Genomic DNA, 25,341 nt, shown 5'->3' on the forward strand with positions numbered 1-25,341 from the left:
ATGCGCTGTGCAAAGTGTGTTGTCTGCTGTTATGTGTATTGCACAGATGCAGCATGCAAGAGGTTAATGTCTGAAAGTGTCTGGGACATGTCTGGAAAAAGTAACGAGTTTGTCTCGTCACATGGTGCTGGATGATTATATATTTGAGTGAGTTCAGTGAGAGAGGGTCTGTCAACTTCAATGGCTAGAAGTGGAGTAGGAGTGCCAGCCACATGGGGGTACCTTCAACCCTCATGTGGTGAAGTGATTGAAGTGGAAGAAAGGGAAGTCAGAGGCTCCTGAAGATGAACACAAGGCAGAATATATGTTGTGCCCTGTGAAGGTAATAGGCGGAAGGAACAGTGTAGTGGCCCGAAACATATATCTGGTCCCTCCATAATTGTCATACATGTCATGTCTTTTATGTGGATGCGCTGTGCAAAGTGTCTTATCTGCTGTTATGTGTATTGCACAGCTGCAGCATGCAAGAGGTTAATTTCTGCAAGTGGCTGGGATATGTCTGGAAAATGTAACAGGCTTGTTTAGTCACGTGGTATTGAATGATATAAATATGAGTGATTGAGAGTGGTAGTAGTGGTTGTCTGTCTGTCATCTTCAACGGCTTGGAGTGGAGTAGGAGTGCTGGCCACATGGGGGACCTTCAACCCTCATATGATGAAGTGATAGAAGCAGAAGAAAGGTATCCTGACGTTCCAAATCTCAGGAACCGCCTGTGAGGAGAGTGAGAGAGAAAGAGGAACAAGAGTCCGCGGTGTAGCAATTTACCTGCTAAGCTTCAAGTAAGGGTCTGCGGAGTGTTGTGTCCCCCCTCTGGTGTTATTCTGCATCCCGGAGTGTGTGTCCAGGAGCAGACTGTAGGCCCGATATCATCCTGAGTCCTTCTCCCTGACCGTCCGTGAAACTGTCTTTTACCTGCACTAGCGAGTAAACTGTATTCTGCAAAAGTGTGAGGTAAAGTTTGCCAGTCACTGCCCGTTCTCAGTGATTTAGGTTTTCAAATTTAACCGTGTGTGGACTCCATTTAACTGCTGAAGAGTCATTGGTGAGAAGGAATGGTGGAGTTACGAGTAACGACTTCTACAGTCCACTACACACCTATACAGGTAACCGCTGCCCAGCGTTGCCTGGAAGAGGCCTAGTGGTGCCTTGGCCGAGGTTACATGCATCCCTCCGGGGAGGAGTTTGGTAGAGCCACCGTGACAAGTGCCATCTATACTCCGCCAGCTGCTCAGCGTGGGCCTTGTATCTCGATCAATGCACAGTTTCTTGAGCCAAAGCCAGAAGTGGATCCAGCATGAAGACGACATATAAGTCCTTTCTTTGTATTCCCCATTCCTTATAAATCTGCTCCTAGGTTTGGCTCAAAAAACTGCATAAAAACCTGCCTCAAAAACCTGTGTGTGAGCCAGCCCAACATTTGGTAAAAATTGAGATGGTTAGAATTGAATGCACAGTAGATAAAAGTAAAATGAATATACAAACTAATATGTAAGCTTACAATTGAAGTGGTCATCTCAGCATAGACAGATAGACATTGGTCACACAGCGCTATGATACGTCGCCAATATCCAATTGGTGGCCTATTATGGTCAGCGGCAGATCAGGCAAGCACCTGGAAATAGTTAGGCCTCTTTCACAAGGGGCGATGTGTTTGTACGCTAGCCACATCGTGGCTGAAAATCACATGAACAGGAAAAAGCCACGATCGAGTCGTGGCTATAATTAGCGTTTTCTCGTCCAGTCACATGGCAGTAGATCCTTGAAAAATGTAATGATCCTCAGTGCAGATGAGCGAGCGTACTCGCTAAGGCAAACTACTCGAGCGAGTAGTGCCTTATGCGAGTACCTGCCCGCTCGTCTCAAAAGATTCGGGTGCCGGTGGGGGAGAGCGGGGAGTTGCGGGAGTGAGCAGGGGGGGAGCGGGGGGAGAGAGAGGTCTCCCCCAGTTCCTCCCCACTCTCCCCCGCCCCCTGCCGGCACCCGAATCTTTTGAGACGAGCGGGCAAGTACTCGCATAAGGCACTACTCGCTCGAGTAGTTTGCCTTAGCGAGTATGCTCGCTCATCTCTAATCGTCAGCGGTCAACGATTTTCTCTCCCACATGAAGGCAGCCTAAGAAGCATATCAATGAATGTGGTATTGGCCATAATTAGAAAATCAACTATGGCTAGCCTCTTCTTGTCCACCGCACATAAATTAAAACTCTAATGTCCTCATGCCATTAACCTGTTAGTTCATGACACTGCTGGCTTCTGAGCACAATGCGATTGGTAGGATGGCAGCCCAATCCTCAACTATGTGTAAAATCACAAAACAGAAATTGAAAGCTATATTTCTGAACACAGAAACTGAGGAATCCTTGATGACATCATAGGGATCCTCCATGGCAGAAAGGGCCTACCGGCACTAACTGTGTCCTCTATGGTTGTATAGTGATCACTTATTATTTCACTGATATCAGTAATCAGTATATCATTTTTATTACATATCGTTACCTACAGTGGATATAATAAGTCTACACCCCCCTTCATTAAAATGCTGTGTTTTTGTCATGTTAGAAAACCTGACAAAGCTGAATCATTTTATTCTTCCTTTCAGTGTGACCCGTTATCTGTACAATTTACATTGAGAAACAAACTGAAATGTTTTATGGTGAAAAAAAAAACAACTAAAATAATGTGGTTGCATCAATATGCACATCCTAAAACTAATACTTTGTTGATGTACCCCTTGGCTTTACAACAGCATTCAGGCTTCTTGGGTTGGTATCTATCAGAGTGGCACATCTTGACTTGCCAATTTTTGCCTATTCTTCCTTGCAAAAGCGTCCCAAGTCTGTCAGATTGCGAGGACATCTTGTGTGTAGCGCCCTCTTCAGGTCACCCACAGATCTACAATGGGATTCAGGTTTGGGCTCTGGCTGGGTCATTCCAAAACTCAGATCTTCTTCTGGTGAAGGCGTTCTCTTGGTGAATTGGGGGACTGTTTTTGGTGGTTGTCGTGCTGAAAGGTGAAATTCATCTTTTTAGCAGAGGCCTGAAGGTTTTGTGCCAAAATGGACTGATATTTGGAACTGTTCATAATTCCCCCCACCTTGACTAAAACCCCAGTTCCAGTAGTAGAACAGCCCCACACATAATGCTGCCTCCTACATCTTCACTGCGGGTTGGTGGTCTACTGATGATGCGCAGTGTTGGCATACCATTTGGAATTATGGCCAACAAGTTCCACCTCAGTCTCATCAGACATAACACGCTCTCCTGCATATTTCTGGCAGACTTGATGTAGGTTTGGGAAAAACATAGCCGGCCTATGATGTTTTTCTTTGTTAGATAAAGCTCTCGTCTTGCCCTCACCCACAGCTCAGATATATGAAGAATACAGGAGATGGTTGTCACATCCACTATATAACCTCTAGGCAGCCTCCTGGACCAATTTTCTTCTGGTCTTTTTGTCAATTTTTGAGGGACATCCAGTTCTTGATAAGGTCACTGTTGTGCCAAATATAATCGACTTCTTGATGATGTCTTCACTGTGTTCCATGATATATGTAATGTCTTGGAAGTGTTTTGGCCTCCTTCTCCTAACTGATAACTTCAAACAATCAAATCCCTTTGATGTGCTGTAAGACCTTTATGCATAGTATTTAACAAGGAGAAATGCAAAGTCCTACATCTGTGCAGGAAAAATGAAAAAAAACACATACAGATTGGGAGGAATTGAGCTAAGCAGCAGCACACCTGAAAAAGACCTGGGTATACTAATAGATCATACACTGAACTTGAGTCAACAATGTGATGCAGCAGCCAAAAAGGCTGTCTACAAATATCTGAAGGGCTGTCCCTGTGCAGAGGGATCAGCCCTTTTCTCATTTGCACAAGGAAAGACTAGAAGCAATGGGATGAAACTGAAAGGGAGGAGACACAAATTAGATATTAGTAAAAACTTTCTGACTGTGAGGGTGATCAATGAGTGGAACAGGTTACCACGGGAGGTGGTGAGTTCTCCTTCAATGGAAGTCTTCAAACAAAGGCTGGACAAATATCTGTCTGGGATGATTTAATGAATCCTGCACTGAGCAGTGGGGTTTGGACCCGATGACCCTAGAGGTGCCTTCCAACTCTACCATTCTATGGTGAACTAAGAGAATGTCAGGAAAATCCTCCTAGAAGAGCTGAACTTTATATGGGGGGAATCAGAATCCCTATAAATAAAAGCAGCGGAGTGCTCACTACTATTTATCAGGAGGTTAAATGTGATTGGCTAATTCTGAACACAACCACATCCCCAAATATAAGATTTCAGTTTGTGTTTCATGTAATTGTACAGATAACGGGTCACATTAAAGGTGGAAATAAATCTAAAATGATTCATCTTTGTTGGATTTTTTTATAACATAACAAAAACCTGGCATTTTAACAGGGATGTGTAGACTTTTTATATCCACTGTAGTTGATTCTCCCCATGTCCTTGTATGCAGCTGCCCGACCCTTCAGCAAGCTTCTGAATTGTATAAAGTGGTACATGAGCTAATTTTTTCAGGTTACTGGAACAGATGCTCACATTCTCTATTTTCCCAGACATACCCTTGTGCTGATGCTCATCACTTCATTAATGTGATTAAAGGTTTAGCAGAGATAAAAGAGAATTTGCTCTTCCTTGCCCTGGTCTAATTCTTCATTCACAGTCCTAGAAGCAGAGACTGAACACGGTGGTGAAGACAGCAACATTAGGACCGAAGCTCTAGCCAATATGGCTCCCTGCTATCAGAGACTGATATTTTTAATATTATTCTATAATGCCTGCAGTAACCCAGTATTTCAACCTTCCCTCGTGCTGGACATGGCCAAAGTTCTGTTGGATAATTACTGCTATCCGGAAAACCTGGTGGGAATGCAAGAAACCATTGAGCAAGCAATAAAAAGTGGAGAAATTCTACATGTCTCTGATCCGTATACATTGGCCAATGTCCTCACAGCTGGGGTACAAGGATCACTGAACGACCCTCGTCTCATAGTCTCGTATGAGCCAGCTGACACAGTGGTGAAGCCAGAGGTAGAGACTATTCCAAGTCCTGAGCAGCTGCAGTACCTGGTCGACCACTCCATTAAATATGAAGTTTATCCGGGAAACATTGGCTATCTTCGCGTTGACTGCGTAATAGGCCAAGATGTGGTACAAAAAATTGGCCCTTTTCTTGTCAAAAACGTATGGGAGAAACTGATGCCGAGTTCTGCTCTCATCCTTGATTTAAGGTACAGCACTCAGGGTAAGGTCTCCGGAATCCCCTTTATTGTTTCCTACTTATGTGATGCTGAACCTGTGGTCCATATTGATACCATTTATAACCGTCCCTCCAATACCACCACCGAACTGCGAACACTGCCTGCACTGATGGGTGAGAGATACAGCAAAGATAAAGATGTGATCGTGCTTATAAGTAAGTTCACCCAAGGAATTGCAGAAGATGCCGCATACATTCTTAAGCATATGAACAGGGCTGTACTTGTTGGGGAGAAAACTGCCGGTGGCTCATTGGACATACAGAAGATAAAAATTGGCCAGTCGGATTTCTATATCACTGTTCCCATATCCAGGTCTATCAGTCCATTGACCGGGCAGAGTTGGGAAGTGGCTGGTGTCTTTCCCTGTGTGGTTGTCAATGCAGAAGATGCTTTAAATAAAGCAATAGCCATTCTGTCTGTGCGTTCTAAAATTCCTAACGTGGTACATCAACTCAGTGAGAATTTGGGCAAACTCTATGCTTTTCCTGACCGTATACCAACATTACTGAAGCACCTTTCAGGTATGGATTATTCTTCGGTCATCTCTGAGGAAGATCTTGCTGCTAAGTTGAATTATGAACTTCAGTCAGTTACTGAGGACCCAAGGCTGATCGTAAGAGGGAAATCAGACACCCCATCAATTCCTGAAGTGTTTCCTTCTGCAGAAGAATTGCCAGAAGATGAAAATATTCTTCAAGCTTTGGTTAACACCGTCTTCAAAGTTAACATTCTTCCTGGGAACATTGGTTATCTTCGGTTTGATGAGTTTGCGGATATCTCCATTCTTTCAAAATTAGGTACTTACATTGTCACCAAAGTTTGGGACCAAATCACCGGCACAGAAAATCTAATAATAGACTTAAGGTATAACACAGGTGGCCCATCTGGAGCCGTTCCTTTACTTTTGTCCTACTTTCAAGAGCCAGAGTCTCGAATTCGTCTCTTCACTACATATAACCGTCTAACCAATTCTACCAAAGAATTCTACAGCTTTCCTGAACTTGTAGGAAAACCCTATGGGTCTAAGAGAGGGGTCTACGTGTTGACTAGTCATAAAACTGCCACATCGGCAGAGGAATTTGCTTACCTGATGCAGTCATTAAGCCGGGCAACTATCATCGGTGAAATTACATCTGGAACTCTTATGCACTCACGGTCTTTCAATCTAGAGGAAACCCATTTGACTGTTACAGTACCGGTAATCAATTTTATAGATAACAATGGTGAATGTTGGCTTGGGGGAGGTGTAGTCCCAGATGCCATTGTGCTGGCAGAAGAAGCCTTAGACAAAGCTAAGGAAATAATTGCATTTCACCCAGAAGTATTTGCATTGGTAGAAGGTACTGGCCAACTTTTAGAAGTCCATTATGCTATTCCAGAAGTGGCTATCAAGGTTAGTCAGACACTCCATAGCAAGTGTTCCGAGGGTAGGTACCGATCTGTGGTGGATTTAGAGTCTTTAGCATCTCAACTTACATCTGACATTCAGGAGATTTCAGGAGATCATAGACTTCATGTATTTTACAGTGATATAGAACCAGAAATCTTAGAAGAAAAACCACCCAAAATCCCCTCTCCCGAAGAACTCAGCTACATCATTGATGCATTGTTCAAAATTGAAGTGTTAGCAGGAAACATAGGCTATCTGCGGTTTGACATGATGGCTGATGCAGAGATTATTAAAGCCGTTGGCCCTCAACTAGTTAGTCTTGTTTGGAATAAGCTCGTTGACACAAGCTCTCTAATTATTGATATGAGGTTCAACACTGGTGGTTACTCTACTGCTATTCCCATCTTCTGTTCCTATTTTTTTGACCCAGAGCCTCTAAAACACCTATATACAGTATATGACCGTAGCACATCAACTGGCACAGAAATTTGGACACTGCCAGTGGTGGCTGGTCAAAGATATGGCTCTAGTAAGGACATTTATATTCTCACAAGTCACATGACTGGATCAGCCGCTGAAGCCTTTACAAGATCAATGAAGGATCTAGACAGAGCAACCATCATTGGGGAGCCAACTAGTGGAGTGTCCCTATCAGTTGGTATGTACAAAATAGGAGAAAGCCACCTTTATGTATCCATTCCAAATCAAGTAGTGATCAGTTCAGTGACTGGTAAAGTGTGGAGTGTCTCAGGAGTTGAGCCTCATGTAATCATTCAAGCTAATGAAGCTATGAATATTGCCCATCGTATTATCAACCTACGCTTGAAGATACCCTCAGTCATCCAAACTGCAGGCAAATTAGTGGCAGATAACTACGCCTTTGCCGAAACAGGGCCGGAGGTGGCCTCCCAGCTGCTTTCGTTGGTAGACAAAACGGACTATAAAATGATAAAATCTGAAGTGGATCTAGCTGACAAACTAAACTACGATCTTCAGACACTTTCTGGAGATGTCCATCTAAAAGCTGCATACATACCAGAGAACTCCAAGGATCGTATCCCCGGCGTTGTACCGATGCAGGTAATCTACTTACTATTCTGTCTCTTCTGTAATTTAACAAATGTTATTGCTTCTTAGGGCAGTCTAGAATACAGAGGTATAATAATGCCACCCAGCTGGCATAGAGTAGAAAACCCATTCCATATACCCTATTGAAGGCTATGGGCACTTGGGGCTATTCTTCTACTATAATTTTTGCTGTGGAGTTTCATTAAAAATGTTACAAATTTGTCTTCTGCTGCTTCTAAATATCACTCTATACACTTCAGATCCGTCAGTAAGTTCAGGCCCTTTTACATAGGATGACTTCTTGGGTGCGGATGCCCGACACGTCTTCCCAGCAATAATCGTTCCTGGGCTTTTACGCAGCATTGCTCAGAGAATGGAGAAGACCGGGGATCGTTCCAGCCCACCTACCGCCGTACTGTGTAAACAGCAGTCGTTCACTGTTGTACGACTGACTGCTTACTGTGAATGGAGGCGGATGAAGGGGAGAGCGCTGCCCAACCCGGCCCGCTCCGTCTCCGCGATGCCAATTATACTCTACCCTGTATAATAGCATCACTGGGAGGATCTGTCTGACATCGTTTGCCTGACAACTTGCCCTTGTAAAAGGACCATTATCACTGGTTTTCAGCCATTATCTCTAATCTCATGAACTTTGTCAGCTGATTTATGACCACAACAAAAATCTTGTTTATGTCATGAATTAGTTAATGAGAACATTTAGGAGATTTAGCATAAAATTTGATCTATCAGTGAGCTGATTGTCTAATTCCCCATTTACATTGGACACTGTCGACTAATCGATATGTACGAGCGGCTGACGTCACCGCTAGTTGTTCGCACAGAGCGTTTAGACAGGCAGATCAGCACTGAGTATTGCTCTCTTCTCACTCAGTGTTCCACATTCTCTGTGCGGGGAGTGTTTACATGCAGCAAGAAGTCAGAAGTCAAAAATTACACTTGTGTGAATCTGGCCTAAAGTGATTAAAGGGAATAAAAAACAATCATTTCCTGGTTCTGTGATATCACAGGATGTATCACGTGATCCCTCTCAGTCAATCAGCAGCTCTGAAGAGCATCATGTGATCTAGTTGGTGACTCCTATATTTACTGTTTTGGACTTCTGATGCTTTCAGTGTCATTCATGCCATTTCTGTCTTTCAGATTCCGCCTCCTGAGTTGTTTGAGGATCTCATAAAATTTTCCTTTCACACCGATGTATTTGAGAAGAACATTGGATACATGAGATTTGATATGTTTGCTGATTGTGAACTTCTTCACCAAGTATCGGATCTTTTAGTTGAGCACGTATGGAAGAAAATTGTTGGTACAAATGCCTTAATCGTTGACATGAGGTAGGTCAACATGTTTCATCTGTCCAGAACTTGTTCCGAATCTCTGACCACCAGGAATGAGACTTGCAGGCAGAGCTGTAGCTAGATTTTACTTCATTAGTTGCATGAATTCAGTGTGCCCCCACCCCACATACACACCTAGACGTTAACCTGGTCCCACCCATAAAATGTAGCTTGATCTAAACTGACAATAAAACTCTCGCAATATCATACACCTAAATAGCACAATTATAATCATACACATAAATAGTACCATAACATTGTACACATACATAACACCACAATACTGTACTCATAAATAGTACTGCTATACTATACACATAAATAGTACTGCTATTCATACCTTGAATTCTATAAATTAATAGAAGTTTGAGGTTTCATTATTGCATATTCTTTCCCTATTAGCCCTTCAACATAGAGAACTCATCCTGTTTCACCTCTAGATGGGTAGAGGTTGTACAGAAGCACAGCATGTCCCACGGTTCATTACTATGGAGTTGCAGGCATTTAATGTGCCTCTGTATAGTGCATTGGTATTGCACCATATAACAGAGGCATTGCTGTCTAGAAGCAATGCTTCTATGGAAGAATAGGTTTGTAACGTGGCTTCTAATGGAATATGGCAGAACTTTTTTTCTGCTAAATTCCGTAAGAAATCAGAGACATTCAGAGGTGACGTAGGCCCACATTGAAGTATAAGAGTGCCATATTATGGCTCCATGCAACTCAATCATCTAGCACTGTTTCATCAATATTTGTCACCCTATTTATCATAAAGTTTATTATTGGTCCCTCGGGGGACAGATACAAATATTCCTGATCGGACAGTTGTAAAAAAGTAAATAAAACTCTAGTAAAGCTAGCGAAGCTTCTGGAAGACAGCCCAAACAAAATTTGCCACTGAAACTTTAAAGTGTATTAAATCTTTCAGACAGCTTTGCTCACTTAACCGTTTGCAATCCAATTTTGGATTCAGGGTTTCCTATGGGGGTTTTCTATTTCTGCCATTGATGGCGCCATCTGCTGGCTAGAGTCAGTACTGCAGTATTGGACATGCTGGAGAGGCCCCCCGACAACAGAGCAGCCTGTGATATACAGTAAGAATACCCTGCCGGATGTCTTCCGACATCGGAAGCTGTACAGCCTTCAATCAGAATGTCTTTAGACGTCAGACAGTGGACTGGAAAGGGTTAATTGCCTGTGTGAGTCTCAGCAATTTTGTAATATATTTCCAATAATTTTTTGCTTGCTTTGCCGCTGTAAATCAAGGCTGAAATGCAGCCCCTTTCCGCTGATTGTCCTGAGGCATTCAGCTTCTCTAGCAACTACGACATTAGGGCAGTTTTTAGCAATGGGGGCGGGGCTATTTCACAGGCTCAGCGTCTTTGCACTCACACAGCTATCAGATCTGCAGTCAGTGTGTACACAATCTTTGCCTCTCCTGATGTTATATTTACCTAACCTGGTAAGTGCACTTATCTTTATGCTCTAGACATTATACGTCTCTCCAGTTTGCTGTGGGCAAAGCAGAATAAATCTTATTGGACTGATCTTTATTAGCTGCTTTACTAAATCTCTGCTGAACTTTATACATGTTGTGACCATGCAAAAACAAGAATAAGTAAAGCATCAATAATCAAGATCAATCAAATAAGAATTATTCTGCTTTGATCACAGCAAACTGATGACACATATAATGCCTATAACATAAAGCTAACTGCACTTACCAGGTTAGGTAAATATAACAGAGAAGGTAGAGATTGCGTACACACTGGCTGCAGATCTGATAGCAGTGTGAGTTCAGGGAAACTGAGCCTGTGAAGACATCCGCTCCCTCCACAGCTATGAAAACTTGGTAATGTCATAGTAGCTAGAGAAGCTGAGTGTCTAAGGACAAGCAGTGGACTGCAAAGGAGCTGCACTTCAGCCTTGATTTTCAGTGGTAAAATAAAAAAAAGTAATAAAATATATTGCAAGATCAATGAGACACACAGGCTATTAAATGGGCATTAGTTGTCTGAAAGGTTAGATATAATTTAATAATAATGTGCAAATACTTACATCATCCAAATATAAACTTCTTGAGAAGAGTTCCTGGAACACTTCCGCAGTAACACAACAATATGCTGTTACTTACAACTCCCAGCATGCATAGAGCTTGTCTTTGCACACAGTTTGCAGGACCTACAACTCATTAGCACCAACCTCCCTTCCACTCAGAGGGCTGGAGAAAGCTGCTGCAGTAGACAGACCGGACCTTCCGGAACTCTGAACTGCACATGAGCAATACAGCACAGTGTTTCAACTTTGTCCTCCCATCATGCATTGCTCACAAGATGATGGAGGCTATGGAAAGGGGAGGAAGCAGCAAATGCAGACAAGAGGTCAGAGGAAGTGGAGATAGTCATCAGGTGGAGGGTCACGTGACATAGATAGAAAATATTGAAAGTAGCTAGACCGGGTACAGCAAGCCTATTACAGAATGACTTATTGTGATGATGTACATTAGATATTAAAATGTTAGTCTCCTTTTAGAACCCTGCAGCACCACCACAGAGTAAATGAAGCATTTCACAGATACCATTGCAATATAGTAAATTGGCTGTCCATGTAATTCATTAAACATCCGGGGTCTTCCAGAGTAAAAGACAGTCTTCTTGGTCCCCCTGTTCCGGCGAACAGACATGGTTCATTAATGAGGGATGTAACTCTTTTGAAAATATTTTATCTCAACTGTAAAACCCCTTAAACCCAAGAACTACCGAAGCAGTGGTTACACCAATGGCTGATATGCAGTACAATATTTATAATGGGATTCCACCATACAATGCCACGTGATATCTCCATAGAGAGCTTACACAATACTGCCAATCATTTCCTAAATAATACTGCTACATAATCCTAGGTGGTTTTGGAGTAAAGTTTTATCCTTGTTGGTAAATGAGTTAATGGTTATAAATCCCTCATGGTCTAGGCCAGTTAGGGGGTTATTTGTAACAACCCTGGTAGTCTAGAGCAGTAAAGGGGTTCCTGTTAACATCCCTGGTGGTCTAGAGTAATGCAGAAGGATTAACAGTAATGTCCTTGGTGGCTTATGTAAATATGTGGTGCCTCACGCCAACTCCTTGCATCTATCTTTTCCAGCACTGCTCTGATCATGCAGTGCAGAGAATATACGGACCTCACAGTTCTCATCATAGTTGGGCAGAGTTTTGTTTCCGACTCCTGATGACAGCCATACAGAATACTTTAACATGCCGCTGATCAGATAGCTGCTGGGAGGCCCCTGAGAAATGGGGGCCCTGGGTATTTGCCTAGTATGCTACCCCCTATTGACACAACTGTAGTTTTCAGATTAATGGTTTACTCCCGGCTTTTATAGTCTTTTATATTGGTGAAATGCATTGTGTAAAATGGTGATCAATAAAATAAACTTTTTTTTCCAGATTTAACATCGGAGGTCCCACTAACTCTATTCCAGCCCTTTGTTCCTATTTCTTTGATGAGGGAACCCCTGTTCTGCTAGATAAAGTCTACAGTCGAATTACAAATGCTGTTACTGATGTCTGGACTCTGCCTCAGATTGCAGGTAAGGTAAAGGGAATGGATACAACAGCACAGCACCTTCTCCCGGTGCCCCCTGCTCCCATATTGCATGCAGATAACCATATTTAAAGGGAAACTGTCACATCCCTACAGAACCATAAGGGGAGTTCTGGTGCTGTTAGGGGAGGTGACAAGGAGTCGGGCGATGTATTTTTTATACTTACCTGCTCCAGCAATCCAGCAGTGTCCTTCCCTGAAGTCATTGTGCGGCACGGAAATCTGACTCTTATCAGAGCCCCGTGTGCATGCTCTCTCATAGACTTGTACAGGACAGCGCTCGTACGGGGCTCTGAAAAGAGTCAGGTTTTCCTGCTGTGCACCAACTTCAGAGGGGAACACCACTAGATCGCGGGAGCGGGTGAATATAAAAAATACGTCCCCCGTCACCCTGTCACATCACCTAACAGCACCATAACTTAGCTTATACTTCTGCAGGGACGTGACAGGTTCCTTTAAAAGTGCCTAAGTATAAGTGCCGCATACGTACTGGCTAAATAATACTTCCATACAGTTAGCTAAATAACAATGCATATACAAGGTTGAAGTAGCATTGCTGCACAATGCCTAAGCAAATACCACCATACCATGCTCAAATAATACCAACATACTGTGACCAAATAACAGCTCCATACGTAATCTAATAATCATGCTTATACAATGTCTAACTAATACTGCTATACAATTAATATTAACATATGTGGTGGTCACAAGTCTCGGTTGCCAGTTCCAGGGGTTGCTCCCTTCAGCACTGGAATTTAATGTGTCCTGTGTGACTATACAGGTCATGCACTCCTAATGGCAGCTCTGTACAGAAGCTTAAAGTGGTTCTGTCATTCTAAAAAAAAAACAATACTTACCTATTCCTCCCCAGGCAGCCTTCTTACCACATGTTCAACTCACCGGTGTTTTCCTGGCTCCTCCAGTCCTCTAGGTCACGTCACCACAAGCCGGACAAATCTTCTATTTCCTGTGATGTAGCATCTATTCGCTAAATTCAGCTTCCTGCAGGGCAATGTACACCAGTGATGTAGAGTTCACTGCCTAGCAGGAAATCCTGAATCCTCGGCAACCTGCTTTAGCGCGCAGGCGCGGAATATTACTGCGACTGTGCATGTGTGGTGTCTCGCTGCAAGTGTTCATATGCAGGAAGCAAAATATAGTAAATGGACGCTACTCTACTGGAATAAGATCTAGCCGGCTGGAGGTGAGGTGACCTTGGGGACTAGAGGAGCCAGGAGAAGATAGGTGAGAAGAAAATTTGGTAAGAAGACTGCCTGGGGAGGAATAGGTAAGTACAGATTTTTTCTTCTGTAATGATACAACCCCTTTAATGTTACAATATTTTACAGATAAGGGAGATGGAACAATACCTCTGCAGCACCACCTATTAGAAGGCAATATTCCAGCTAATGAATGTTAAACTCTTTATACAAACCTTATAACAATGACTGGGAATTGAAAGCCAAGCCAGAATCCATACACAGACAGCTGTTTCGGGATGTTTGCCCTTCTTCAGTGTGCAGTAGGTTTCGAGCTTGGCTAGTGAGAGGCCTGTGATGTAGGTCAGGAACACTATCTTTTCTCTTTAGGGAGAGCACCTAGACAGTGAGTGAGTGAGGAGACTTATAAGGCCATTCATGATCCTCTGGGTAATATGCAAATAGGGGAGATAGAGCAATACCTCAGCAGCGCCACCTATTGGAAAGCAGCAGTCCTGCAAGTCAATGTTAGACTCTTTATACAAGCCTTGTAACAATGACTGTGTTGTTTAAGTCAATTTTATCTTGGCAATATATGGTTGTATGGTAGTGTTATAAGCAGTTGGGCCCTCCACGCCTTTTGCTCTGGCCCGTGGGCACTGTATAGATGAACAATCTAGGTTTGAGATCCCAATTTTTCAGTTTTGCTTTTTCTCCATGCAGGTGCTTCATATGGTTCCACGAAACCCCTCATCATTTTGACCAGCTCTATGACGGAGGGCGCCGCAGAGCAGTTTGTGCACGTAATGAAAAGGCTGGGAAGAGCGTATGTCATAGGAGAAAAAACTAGTGGAGGCTGCCATCCCCCACAGACCTATCATGTGGATGATACCCACCTCTACCTCACCATTCCTACAACGCGATCAGCCATGGGAGAGCCTAAAGATTTTTGGGAAGGAAAAGGGGTGTCACCAGACTTGGAGGTCCCAGCTGAAAAGGCTCTGCTGCAAGCAAAGCAGATCCTGGCCTCTCAGTTATAAGGCGGTAGATAAGTGACGGCGGTTTTATTTGTGGGGGATGGGGCGTATATTTTTTCCTGGACATCAGAAAAGAAAAATGGATACAAAAATATACCCTAATTTGCACATACTTTGCACACTACATGCCACACATGGTACAGAAAAGTATATACGAAGTAGCATGCTTTGGACTAGAACTCAGTTCCCCTACATAGAAATGAAACACTATAGATAAATGGGTCCTATAAGTAATAGTATAATAACTACCTGTTATAACAGCAAGCATTATAAGTAGAGATGAGCGAACGTACTCGGTAAGGCCGATTTCGCAATCGAGCACCGCGATTTTCGAGTACTTCACTACTCGGGTGAAAAGATTCGGGGAGCGCCGTGGGTGAGCGGGGGGTTGCAGAGGGGAGTGGGGGGGAGAGGGAGAGAGCTCCCACCTGTTCCGCGCTGCTACTCCCTGCTCCACCACGCCCCGCCCCCCGATCTTTTCACCCGAGTAGTGAAGTACTCGAAAATCGCGGTGCTCGATTGCGAAATCGCCCTTACCGAGTACGTTCGCTCATCTCTAATTATAAATGATGTATATATTAATATGAGCTGTATTAAGATAAAATTATTTTATGAGTGGACAATCACTTCAAAGAGGTTTTATTGGGACTATAAAAACTTTTCCAGCAGCTAGGCTCATTCTAAAATAAAAAAATAGACCATACTCATGTTTCCTTGGATCCCAAAGCAGAGCTGAGTATCTCACACTGTCCTGGTGTCAGCTTCCAGCTAGTCAGCCAGGCGGAAGCACATGACCGCAGTGGCCAATTAGAGGCCACAGTGTCACATGCCGAAACTCCTGGCATCATGGCACCCAAGATATGAGTGCTGGTGCCAGGAACCCCGACAGTGATGCTGCAGCCTCTGATTGGCCAGTGCTCACGTGCTTCCGTCCAGCTGTCTACCTGGAAACCAGCACCAGGGGCAATCTGAGGCACTGATCTCCACTTTGGCATCCGAGGAGGGGTAAATATGATCTATCTTTTTATTTTATAATAGGACCGGCTGCTGGAAATGTTTTTAGGGCTCAGTCACATGAGTGAAGGTCCGTGTGGAAATACGTGCGGAAAAACGCCCGCACAGCAAGTGTGGACGAAAATCCGCACCTGCCAGAGAAAGAACATATAGCTGGCAATGGACTTGGTCATGCAGATTTTCGTCCGCACGTGGACCTCCACTCATGTGGCTGAGCCCTTATAGTCCCGATAAAACCCCTTCCGGCTTTCCATAGATTTAGCCTTTATGTCTTCTGTGTACCCCGTCCAGTGAATGTATGTTTATCTGAGGCTTTTTCTGAGAAACCTTTTTTCAAATAAAATAATGTCTCAAATAAAAACTTGTAGTTTGTTTTAAGTTTTTCCACTATCTTTGCTAGAAGCTGGCATCAGGGGCACATGTATTGGGTCTCGTGGCACCGGCAGTCTTCACATCAGTGGTTTCTGACTTCTCCTTCTATGCCATTGCTTCAGAGTCTACCAACATTTTCGTCAGAGGCTCCATAGTTTAAAATTAGAGATGAGCGAGCAGGCTCGTTTAAGGCTGATGCTCGACTGAGCACCATGCGGGGGGTGGCGAGTGAGAGAGAGCATCAGCCTTAAATGAGCCTGCTTGCTCATCTCTATTTAAAATGCTAAAATATTTCTACCCTGTGCTGTAGGGCTGCAATCTTCTTACACACCGTGCAGGCAGATCCACGCACTCCACCAGATTGGCAGCATGGTGGGAGAGGAGACTGATGGAATGTCAGTGCAGAAAGCAGGAGTTGACAGGAGTAACCTGAGTGGGTGCGCTAACTCTGTCCTTGTCACGGTGATAGCTATTCTGCCTATAATGGTCGCTCATGCAGCAGGTGGATTGCAAAGCGATTCTTGGCGAGAGCTATTGGTAGTTAGTATAAGATTGGTGTGACGCCAGTGCCTTTGAATCCATTGTGATGGTGAAATAAAGAGACAAGTCCAGAGGAATATCAGTAAATCCGAAGGCACACAGTTTACCTATTCTTGTGGACGACAGGCAATCTTCACATTTGGCAGTTTAGCAGGCAGTAGAAACTTCAACAACTCCTTACACACATGCAATAACATTCATTGCTTCCCTCACTCTCTCCTGAAGGATGAGGCTGCCAAACGAAGTCAAGTGGCTGCTGTACTAGAAGGTTATTTGTGGAGGACTGAGGGGGCAGGACAGAAGCTGTGAAAGCTCTGCCTCTGAGTTGTGCGGGGACAAATCAAACTCACAGTCATGGTGTCAGGTTCCACCTTATTTCCCAACAATGCCCCTCTGCGATGGGTACCTTTCTCTTCCCCTTCCAGCTCTCCTCCCGGACTTCCTCCCTAGCTGATATCCAGGCCCAGACCTGGACCAGTCTACCCTTTACTCTATCTCTTCTTCTTCGCTAGTCTCCTCTCCAGACTGACTCAGATGGACTCCAAGAACTTCTCCTTCTGACTCTAGGCTAGACTAGACTCCCTAACCCAACCCATGTTCTGTCTTTTATACTCTCCCTATTAACCAATCCTGAGCTGAGGGGATCCTTTCTACCCAATCCCAGTAGGAGCTAGGGGTTATTAACAAGCAACAGAGCAGGTTAGGGTGAATTCTGTCTAGTCACCTAGTGCTAGGTAGTGAGGCCACCAGATGTTAACACTCTAGTAACCATTTAAGGTCAATACACATAACAAAACATTAGTAGACATACACACTCTACTTGAGGTAGCTATAAAATTGCTGTGGGAGCCCAACTCTGATTTACTACAACAGCACCCACTTAACCCCTTAATTTACCATAAAGCACGTGGGCTTGTAACCGAAATAATCACACAACAACCATGGGAGTTGGTCACAGAATTCATTAACTTTTAGGTTGAATATTAGCATCTTTTTTTTTGCATAAATCTCCATTTTCTCTGAAGCAAATCCCAACCAGAGGGTAGACCCCAGGCAAGTCCGCCTTCTGCACTCCAACATCCTCATTTCTCATCACACACCACCGCCTACACGACACTCTTGCCCCCACCCAGCAAAAACAGGACTTGCTCTTCACAATCTTGAAGGCCAGACAAAAATATGTCCAAGCCTATGTCATTTAAATAGACACCTTCTGGGCGAATGAAATTTTGTTTGTCACAGCTCTTCCCCCAAATTTCTACCGCCACTACAATGGGGAACAACTCCAGCAATGTCTAATTCCTGCGCAAGCCCAACTCCTGCCATTCATGAGGCTATGGAGATGTAGATCAACCTTTTTGGAATACTGTCCCAAGACCAAAAGCCCCAGACACTAAGCAGAAGCCCTCCACCAAATCCAACAGCTGCTGCAACTTGTCCTGCAGCAACTGAAAAACGAGGACCAGGGAATCAATTTTGATACCCAGAAAAGCATGTGATGCCTCTGGACTCTTGGTTTTCTCTGCAGACAAGGGGAGGCCAAAACAATGCATGAAAAAAAGTAAACTATCCAGAGAAAAGGCCCACGTGTTGCTCTCACGCAGGTCTACAAAAAGGAAGTTGTCCAGGTAGTGAATGACAGAATTAGAGCTGGTTTCATAATGTACCACCCATTCCAGAAAGTAACTATAGATCTTAAAGAAGAGGCACGATATGGAACAGCCTATGGGCAAGCAAGTGTCAAAATAATACTGCTCATCGACACAACAACCCAAAAGATGGTAACAGTCCAGTCGTATTGATAACAACCGGTATACTGACTCAATATCAGATTTTGCAAGAAGAGAGCCCTGGCTCACACATAAGACCAACACCTAAGAAACAAAGGAGGCTGAGGCCTCCTCTGGCAAAATTCCATCATTTACAGACGCGCCCTTCGGGTGAGACAAATGATATATAAGGCAAAACTTGACCACCTCCTTTTTGGGGACCACATTCAAGGAGACACCTGCAGGTTAGGAAAAGGTGGAGATGAAAAAGGGCCTACGATCCTTCCCAGAGTCATCTCCTTAGTGATCTTCTCTCTGAGTATCTCTGGGTGCTTCTCAGCTGAACATAGCTTAGACAAGAAAAAAGGTTTCCTGTGGAAATGAAAGAGGATGAAAAAACCATAACTAAAACCAAAACTCAGCCACCGCCTTCTCAAGGTACAGGTCTAACCACGGCCCCATCTCTACCACACTCACCGAGGTTTTTTTGCTCATTAGGACCAAAGGGCTTAACAGGTTTTACAGAGAGCTTAGGTTCTCTTGCTTCGGGCCCCCCTACGAGTAAGTGTAATTTTATTTGATTTTATCTTTTTAATATATACTACTTTTACTACCTTCAAACCTCTGGAACTTGGTATGAACAAAGTTTTTGGTTTGTTGGGGGTTGACGTTCCTTCCTTTGGAGGGGGTGTAGTGCAGGTGTTCTTTAGTGAGAAGGAGCTCCAGGATTGGGGGTAAAGGGTGAAACAGATTAAACTCACTTTTATTTGTAGATTCAAAATATGACTAACGTCCAATACATGTCCAATTGCCAGCTACAGCAATCTGGAGTTTGGTGATCTGCAATTCGAATTCGGTCGAGGGATGCCAGCTTGACTGTTAACTAACTGACTAACTGCCATCCCATGTGGGACTTTCTCTTCTTCGCTCTCTCTCTCTCCAATCACGGGCTCCATCCTGCTGTCACCCCACTGTTGCTCAGACAATTCTTGAGTAGTTCTCATCAGGCAGATTGGCTACTGAGCGTTAGAACTGCCAGCAGCCAATGGAAAAGAGGCTGATTGACTGCCAGATTATATGTAACCCCGTTACTGGGCTGATCAACCTATAGTTAACCATTTCAAGCCCTGGGTAAATGCCTGAACCATCTCAATACAGCAAGAGAGCCGTGCAGGAGAATGACTGAACTTCCTAGAATCTGGGTGGAATTATCTATAGACTCTAGGTCTTCCCTTGATCACAGAGCTCAGAGGCCAGACAGGGGCCTAGTCTATCCTCTAATTGGGAGTGGTTGTTCTTCCCATCACCAAATCCATTTTAAAGCAATGGTAAATTTAAGTGACGAACATGCATTTAAATAAAGAATATGCTTTTTTCTGTAGTTAGACGTTTGGGTCACTACTCATACACTCACCCCTGGTGGATGTTCTAAGAAGACAAGGGGTTCCCACCTGACGGAATTACCTTATTTTCAAGGCCACCCTGGATTGAGGTGTGACGGTTTGCCCACCTAGGGTAGGCTGAGGTGAGTCACCTCCCATTAGACGTTTTATCCTTAACACTTTGTCTGCCTTTATTTTAATTAGAAGAACCTGCAGTGACCCTCAATGAAGAGCCAGCATGTTCCTGGTTGTCTAATGACCACTGCACCCTGGTTGTTGGTGGTAGCAGCCATAGACGGAAAGGGAAGGGCCTTTTGCAATACCACTAGGCAAAGTCATAGATCAGTAATTTTTACCCCCAACCGTTCTCAAGGAGAACAGCCAAATGTCTCTTAGACTCCTCACTGTACTGCTGCAGCGACCGAGAACCAAGCCTTCAGACAGTGGGGTACAAGATGGTAGTGTTTTATACAGGTACTGTACTACACAGAGGCTGCTCTCATTAGGGCTGGTGCCCACTGGGCTGTCAGATCGGTGGGGATCAGTGTGATTAGTCATGGATCCTTGAAGATTGAGTGGCGGAGGAGGATATCAGGGGACATGGGAGCAAGGCACAATCCTGGAGGACCTGCTGTTAAGTTGTAAGAGTTTTAAATGCCACTGTCTGTGCCTCCAGGACTTGACAGAGCAGCTGCGGGGCATAATGCAGCTGGCAGTTTTGTGGCAATCTCAAGACGTTGTGTAGTAGCTGCCAGCTGTACGATGCCCTTCAGTTGCTCTGCTCAGTCTATGCCTGGAGGCAGGGACAGCTGCATTTAATCCTATCCTTCCACAACCATATTCATATTTACTATTTGTTCCTCTGATAACGATAATCTGACTAGGGCTACCAAGCAACTTTGTCCGCTACAGAGGTTGCACAAGCCCTGTGACTTCATACTTCCCTTGAACTCAATGGAGTCATAGTGCAAGTGATGGTTTGCAACTGCGAGGTTGCAACAACCTGCCACTGCACTAAGTTCAGTGGCAGTGTGAGATCGCAGGACTGCAGAGCAATCTTTGGTCGCAGGACTCCTGTCACAGCCAAAGTCGCCATCTCGCCCTTATGAAGATCAATGGTGAACAGTAATTTTATTTATCTTTGATCTTCTTTCATTAACACTCACCAAACATCGTCACCCAGAATGAATCCATCATGACAGTAGTTGGTGAGTGTAAAATAGCCTTTAATTGGGCATATGGGGTCTTCGTGCCTAGGGCAGCTTGAGCTGCAAATATGGACCGCTAATGTTTGTTATGCAACTGTTTAGCATGATTGGTGCAACATACACTGTCATGGCCATTGTGGATATTGTCCAGTGACCATTATAAAGTTTTTATAACCATGCTGGTCAGGACATGTGAGACTATCTGATGAGCGGTAGGAGCCACATCGATAGGACCCCTAGTTACAGGGGAAAAGATCCCCATATAGTGATAGTAGTTACTAACAGAGCTGATCTGGGTTTGCTAGGACGCTGCAGCCCTGCTGTGGTAGGGGACATCCCGCTATCACGTGATTGCCGTGTTGAATAGCAGAAGTGATACTTATGCTTTTTGTCTTCACTACATAGTGCTCATTGAGTACTATGTAGCCTGCAAGAAAGAAGGCAGAAGTAGTTAAAAACTACTTCTACCTTCTCCTCTGGGTCTTTGGCTTTGACTGAAAGCCAAGAGCTAGACCTGCTCCTGCTACATTGTAGGAGCTTTATTCCTGTGCCGTATTTTTACCAGGATTAAAGCCCAGTACCAAGTGCTGTAAATTTATGGTGTTTGGTCCTTAAGGGGTTAATGTCGCTATGTCCTGCTTGTGACAAAGCTGCACTGTCTATCACTGTAATGCACTCTTTGATGTTTTGTGCCCCACAGTCCAGATACCACCATACCACCTGCATGTACATGAAGAGCTGGTGAACCGTTGAGTCAGCTGAATTGCCATTTCCTGGTTTAGTTGATTACACCAAAAATGCTGTGATCCTGCCAGACAGGGGTGTAGCTAAAGGTTCACAGACCCTGGGGTAAAAGTTAAGCTTGGGACGCCCCTCCCAACTACTTTCCATGGCTGCCAGCTGTGGTCTGCCTGGAGCTTTCCGGTTCATCGCTGAGTCTCGTAAGCGTGCCCGGGTGTTGCTATGGTCTCATATAGTTAGAAGCACAAGCTTCATGCAGAGCGGCATTTACAGCTCATGCTGTCCTAGGCACTATGCCTGAATACGTCCCCTTAAAGGCCCTTTGATATTTGCCAGATATTGCCATGAATTGATCCTTTTTGGGCATTCAAAATAATAATTGATCAATGTTAACAAAGAAGTCTAGTAATAAAATTATTCAATCATTAATTGTAATATCATAAAAGTGTTTGTTGCTGGTGGGCCAATCGATGCCACTCATGCCATTGTTGCCCAGTACACACCCTGGTCCTAGTATTCAGTGGGGTGGACTGTGCACCCCAAGACTCATGTGCTTCATTGAAAAATATGGTGCATGCTATGCTGTATCAGAATCTGAAATTTGTATGCAGAGATTAGTCCTACTCATTAATAATAAGCACAGTGACTAAATACTAGCACACATACAATGACTGATTAATGCCATTGTTTGAGTAATCCCTTAATTTAAGTGATACTCAAGGGGTATCGAAGCCTCAAGAGTCAAGAAGGGGTCTTTGAGAGGCTGGCATCTTGGGAGGAAGTCTAAGGCCTCATGTCCACGGGCAAAAGAAGAATTAAAATCCGCAGTGGATTTTAACTCTTCTCCTGCACGCGGATCCGCACCCCATAGGGATGCATTGACCACCCACAGGTAAATAAATACCCACGGATGGTCAATAAAAGGGATTTTAAAAAAATGGAGCATGAAAAAATCTGGACCATGCTCCATTTTCGTGCGAGACCTAAAATAGGAATTTAAAAGAATTAACTCACCCGCAGCGGACCGGGAAGGTCTTCTCTTTCTCACGGCCGGATCTTTCTTGCTTCGGCTCGGCAGATGTGCCCGGCGCATGCGCGCGGCACGCCGGCGACGTGCCGCCGGCCGAAAAAGAAGATCCGGCCGTGAGGAAGAGCTGACCTTCCCGGTCCGCTGCGGGTGAGTTAATTCTTTTAAATTCCTATTTTAAGCGCTCATGTCCGCGGGGCAGGAGGGACCCGCTGCAGATTCTACATGTAGAATCCGTAGCGGGCCTGATTTTCCCCGTGGACATGAGGCCTTAGGCTGCTTTCACACCTGCGTTAGGGTCAGTTCAGGGTGTCTGTCTCTCTGCTCAGTTTTTGGAGGGGAGAAACTGAAATGGTTGGGTGAAGGGTCAGTCAGGAATATGAGCTCTAGGAATGGCTAAGGAATTGCAGAAGCTTGGAATATGCACTGGGTGTTCGATAGTGTAGAACCTCCCTCATGCCGAACCTGAAGCTGGAAGGGATGACCCCAGGTATTGGCAATGCCTCTATCTCTCAAAAAATCAAGCACTGGTTTAAGGGTACACCTCTTCATCAAGCTGAGTCTAGATGGGTCAGCTAGCAGTTGAATGTGATTGCCTTTGAAGGAGAGGTCTTCACTTTCTCTTGCTTTCCCCATAATTCCTTATTTTAAGTAGAAAAAATGTGTCCGACATAGGACATCACAAGGCCGGGTGGGGTCAGGATTGAGATGAGAAGGTCAGAAGGTAAGATGAGCTCTGTCAATTTCATTCTCTGCATCCCTTGGGTTCCCTAAAAGCTCATTGAATAAATACTGAAGGGTAAAGAAGAGCGACAGTCTCTGGGAGATCTTGTATTCGTATATTGTTTCTGCAGTTGTGATTTTCATGGTCGCCCGCAATATTAAGCAACATATTCATCTGCTCAGTACGACGTAAAAGTACTGATGCTTGGGACGTTTGCTGCGTTGGCAGTCTTAGGACCTCACTTTCAACCCTGTGCATCTGTTCAGTAAGATGGGACACAAAACACATAATAGATTAGAGGTCCTCTACAAAACAGAGATCCAGTCGGTGAATGTATTTCTCTATATCTGACTTAGTCAGAATAGCTGTGATGTGTTGTTTGAGGATTCCAAGCCCATTCTGGACAGGAGAGACTGACTGTGCAAAAGGGTCCTCAAGACCACTTGCCCCCAAGGGAGACACAGAAGAGGTCTGCAATCCTCATAAGGAGGGGGGTTGGAGATGAGGGTTCATAAAAAGTAGATGTAGCATGAGATGGCTGTAGTGGCCCAACACATCATCCTGATCCCCTCCATTAATGCCATACATGTTTGTCTTATGTGGATGCACTGTGCAAAATCTTTCTTGTCATTTCCAGTGTGTGTGTGTTGCACAGCTGCAGCGCTTGAGAGGTTAACTTTAATAAAATCGTAGTCTGCATGTAAAGGTATCAAGCCTGTCATGTCACGTGGTATGAAAGAGGGTATAAATAGTAGTGACTGAAAGCGGGATAATGGAAAATAAAATAAAAGGAATTGTCCTTTTTCCTGACGTGTAGTGTGGTACCTCAGTGCAGATGTTACGGTGGTGGGAAGGGACTCCAGAAGTCGGGATGACAGTGAAAACATAAACCAGTTTATTTCTTTAAAGAGAAGGATCTTCTATACTTCATACACATAGCATTACTTTATATCTTGAGATAGAATTTCTTTATTAAATACAGTTACATATACTCATGCATATGCAGGTATTAAGTGCAGAAACTATATGTGTACACTTTGGGCTCTAAAATAGTAAGAAAGCACAGGAATCCTCTATGTCTGCTATGCTTTGCCCTCCTGCTTCTTTCTTTCTCAAGAGAAAGAGAAAAATTAAGATTAATTGTCTATTCCTTTAAGTATGAAGCTTTTCCTTTAGTTAGTTACTGTTACTTTTGGCTGCTCCTTTCTTTCCTGTATCTGTTCCTCTTTCTCTATCCTTCTTTCTGTAATCTTCAATCTTTACCCTTTTTTCTATATATAACATCTTGCCTTTACAACTTTCTTCTCTTAGTATAATACTTAATTCTATATCCTTCTCATGTTAGTTAAAGTTCTCCTTTCTATAACTTTTTTCATGATACTGAATCTTTCCTTCTCAAATATTATTCAACTTCTGTACTAACACTTTCCTCCTTCCCACTGCACTGGCTTTCTCCTGATGTTGCTTCTTCTTCCTCTGAGACTGCACTCCTCTTCACTTCTCTCCCTCCTGATCACTGCTGGAGCCACACCCCTCTCTCCTTTTATCTCAACTCCTCTCAGCCAATCGTGCATGAGACTTAACCCCCAACACCCCCCCCCCCTCCAATCCTAGGACAGTTCTCTCC

At 44.0% G+C, this 25,341-nt stretch overlaps 1 protein-coding gene across 1 annotated transcript; it reads left to right on the forward strand.

Annotated features, from left to right (window-relative positions):
- Nucleotides 1-4,752: 4,752 nt before the first annotated feature.
- Nucleotides 4,753-14,940, forward strand: RBP3 (retinol binding protein 3). Its single transcript, XM_066587190.1, has 4 exons — nucleotides 4,753-7,755; nucleotides 8,905-9,095; nucleotides 12,542-12,684; nucleotides 14,624-14,940. The coding sequence occupies exons 1-4, from the start codon at nucleotides 4,753-4,755 to the stop codon at nucleotides 14,938-14,940; spliced, it is 3,654 nt and encodes a 1,217-aa protein (XP_066443287.1).
- Nucleotides 14,941-25,341: the final 10,401 nt, after the last annotated feature.

This window comes from Eleutherodactylus coqui, chromosome 13 (genome assembly GCF_035609145.1).
Source record: "Eleutherodactylus coqui strain aEleCoq1 chromosome 13, aEleCoq1.hap1, whole genome shotgun sequence".
Classification (NCBI taxonomy): domain Eukaryota; kingdom Metazoa; phylum Chordata; class Amphibia; order Anura; family Eleutherodactylidae; genus Eleutherodactylus; species Eleutherodactylus coqui.

What these genes read in the sequence shown, in the direction of transcription:
- RBP3 (XM_066587190.1), top strand. Translation starts at nt 4,753, where the DNA reads ATGGCTCCCTGCTATCAGAGACTGATATTTTTAATATTATTCTATAAT. An exon ending in GCCTTAATCGTTGACATGAG is followed by an intron (nt 9,096 to 12,541) that starts GTAGGTCAACAT and finishes TTTTTTTTCCAG; the next exon opens with ATTTAACATCGGAGGTCCCA. An exon ending in GACTCTGCCTCAGATTGCAG is followed by an intron (nt 12,685 to 14,623) that starts GTAAGGTAAAGG and finishes TTCTCCATGCAG; the next exon opens with GTGCTTCATATGGTTCCACG.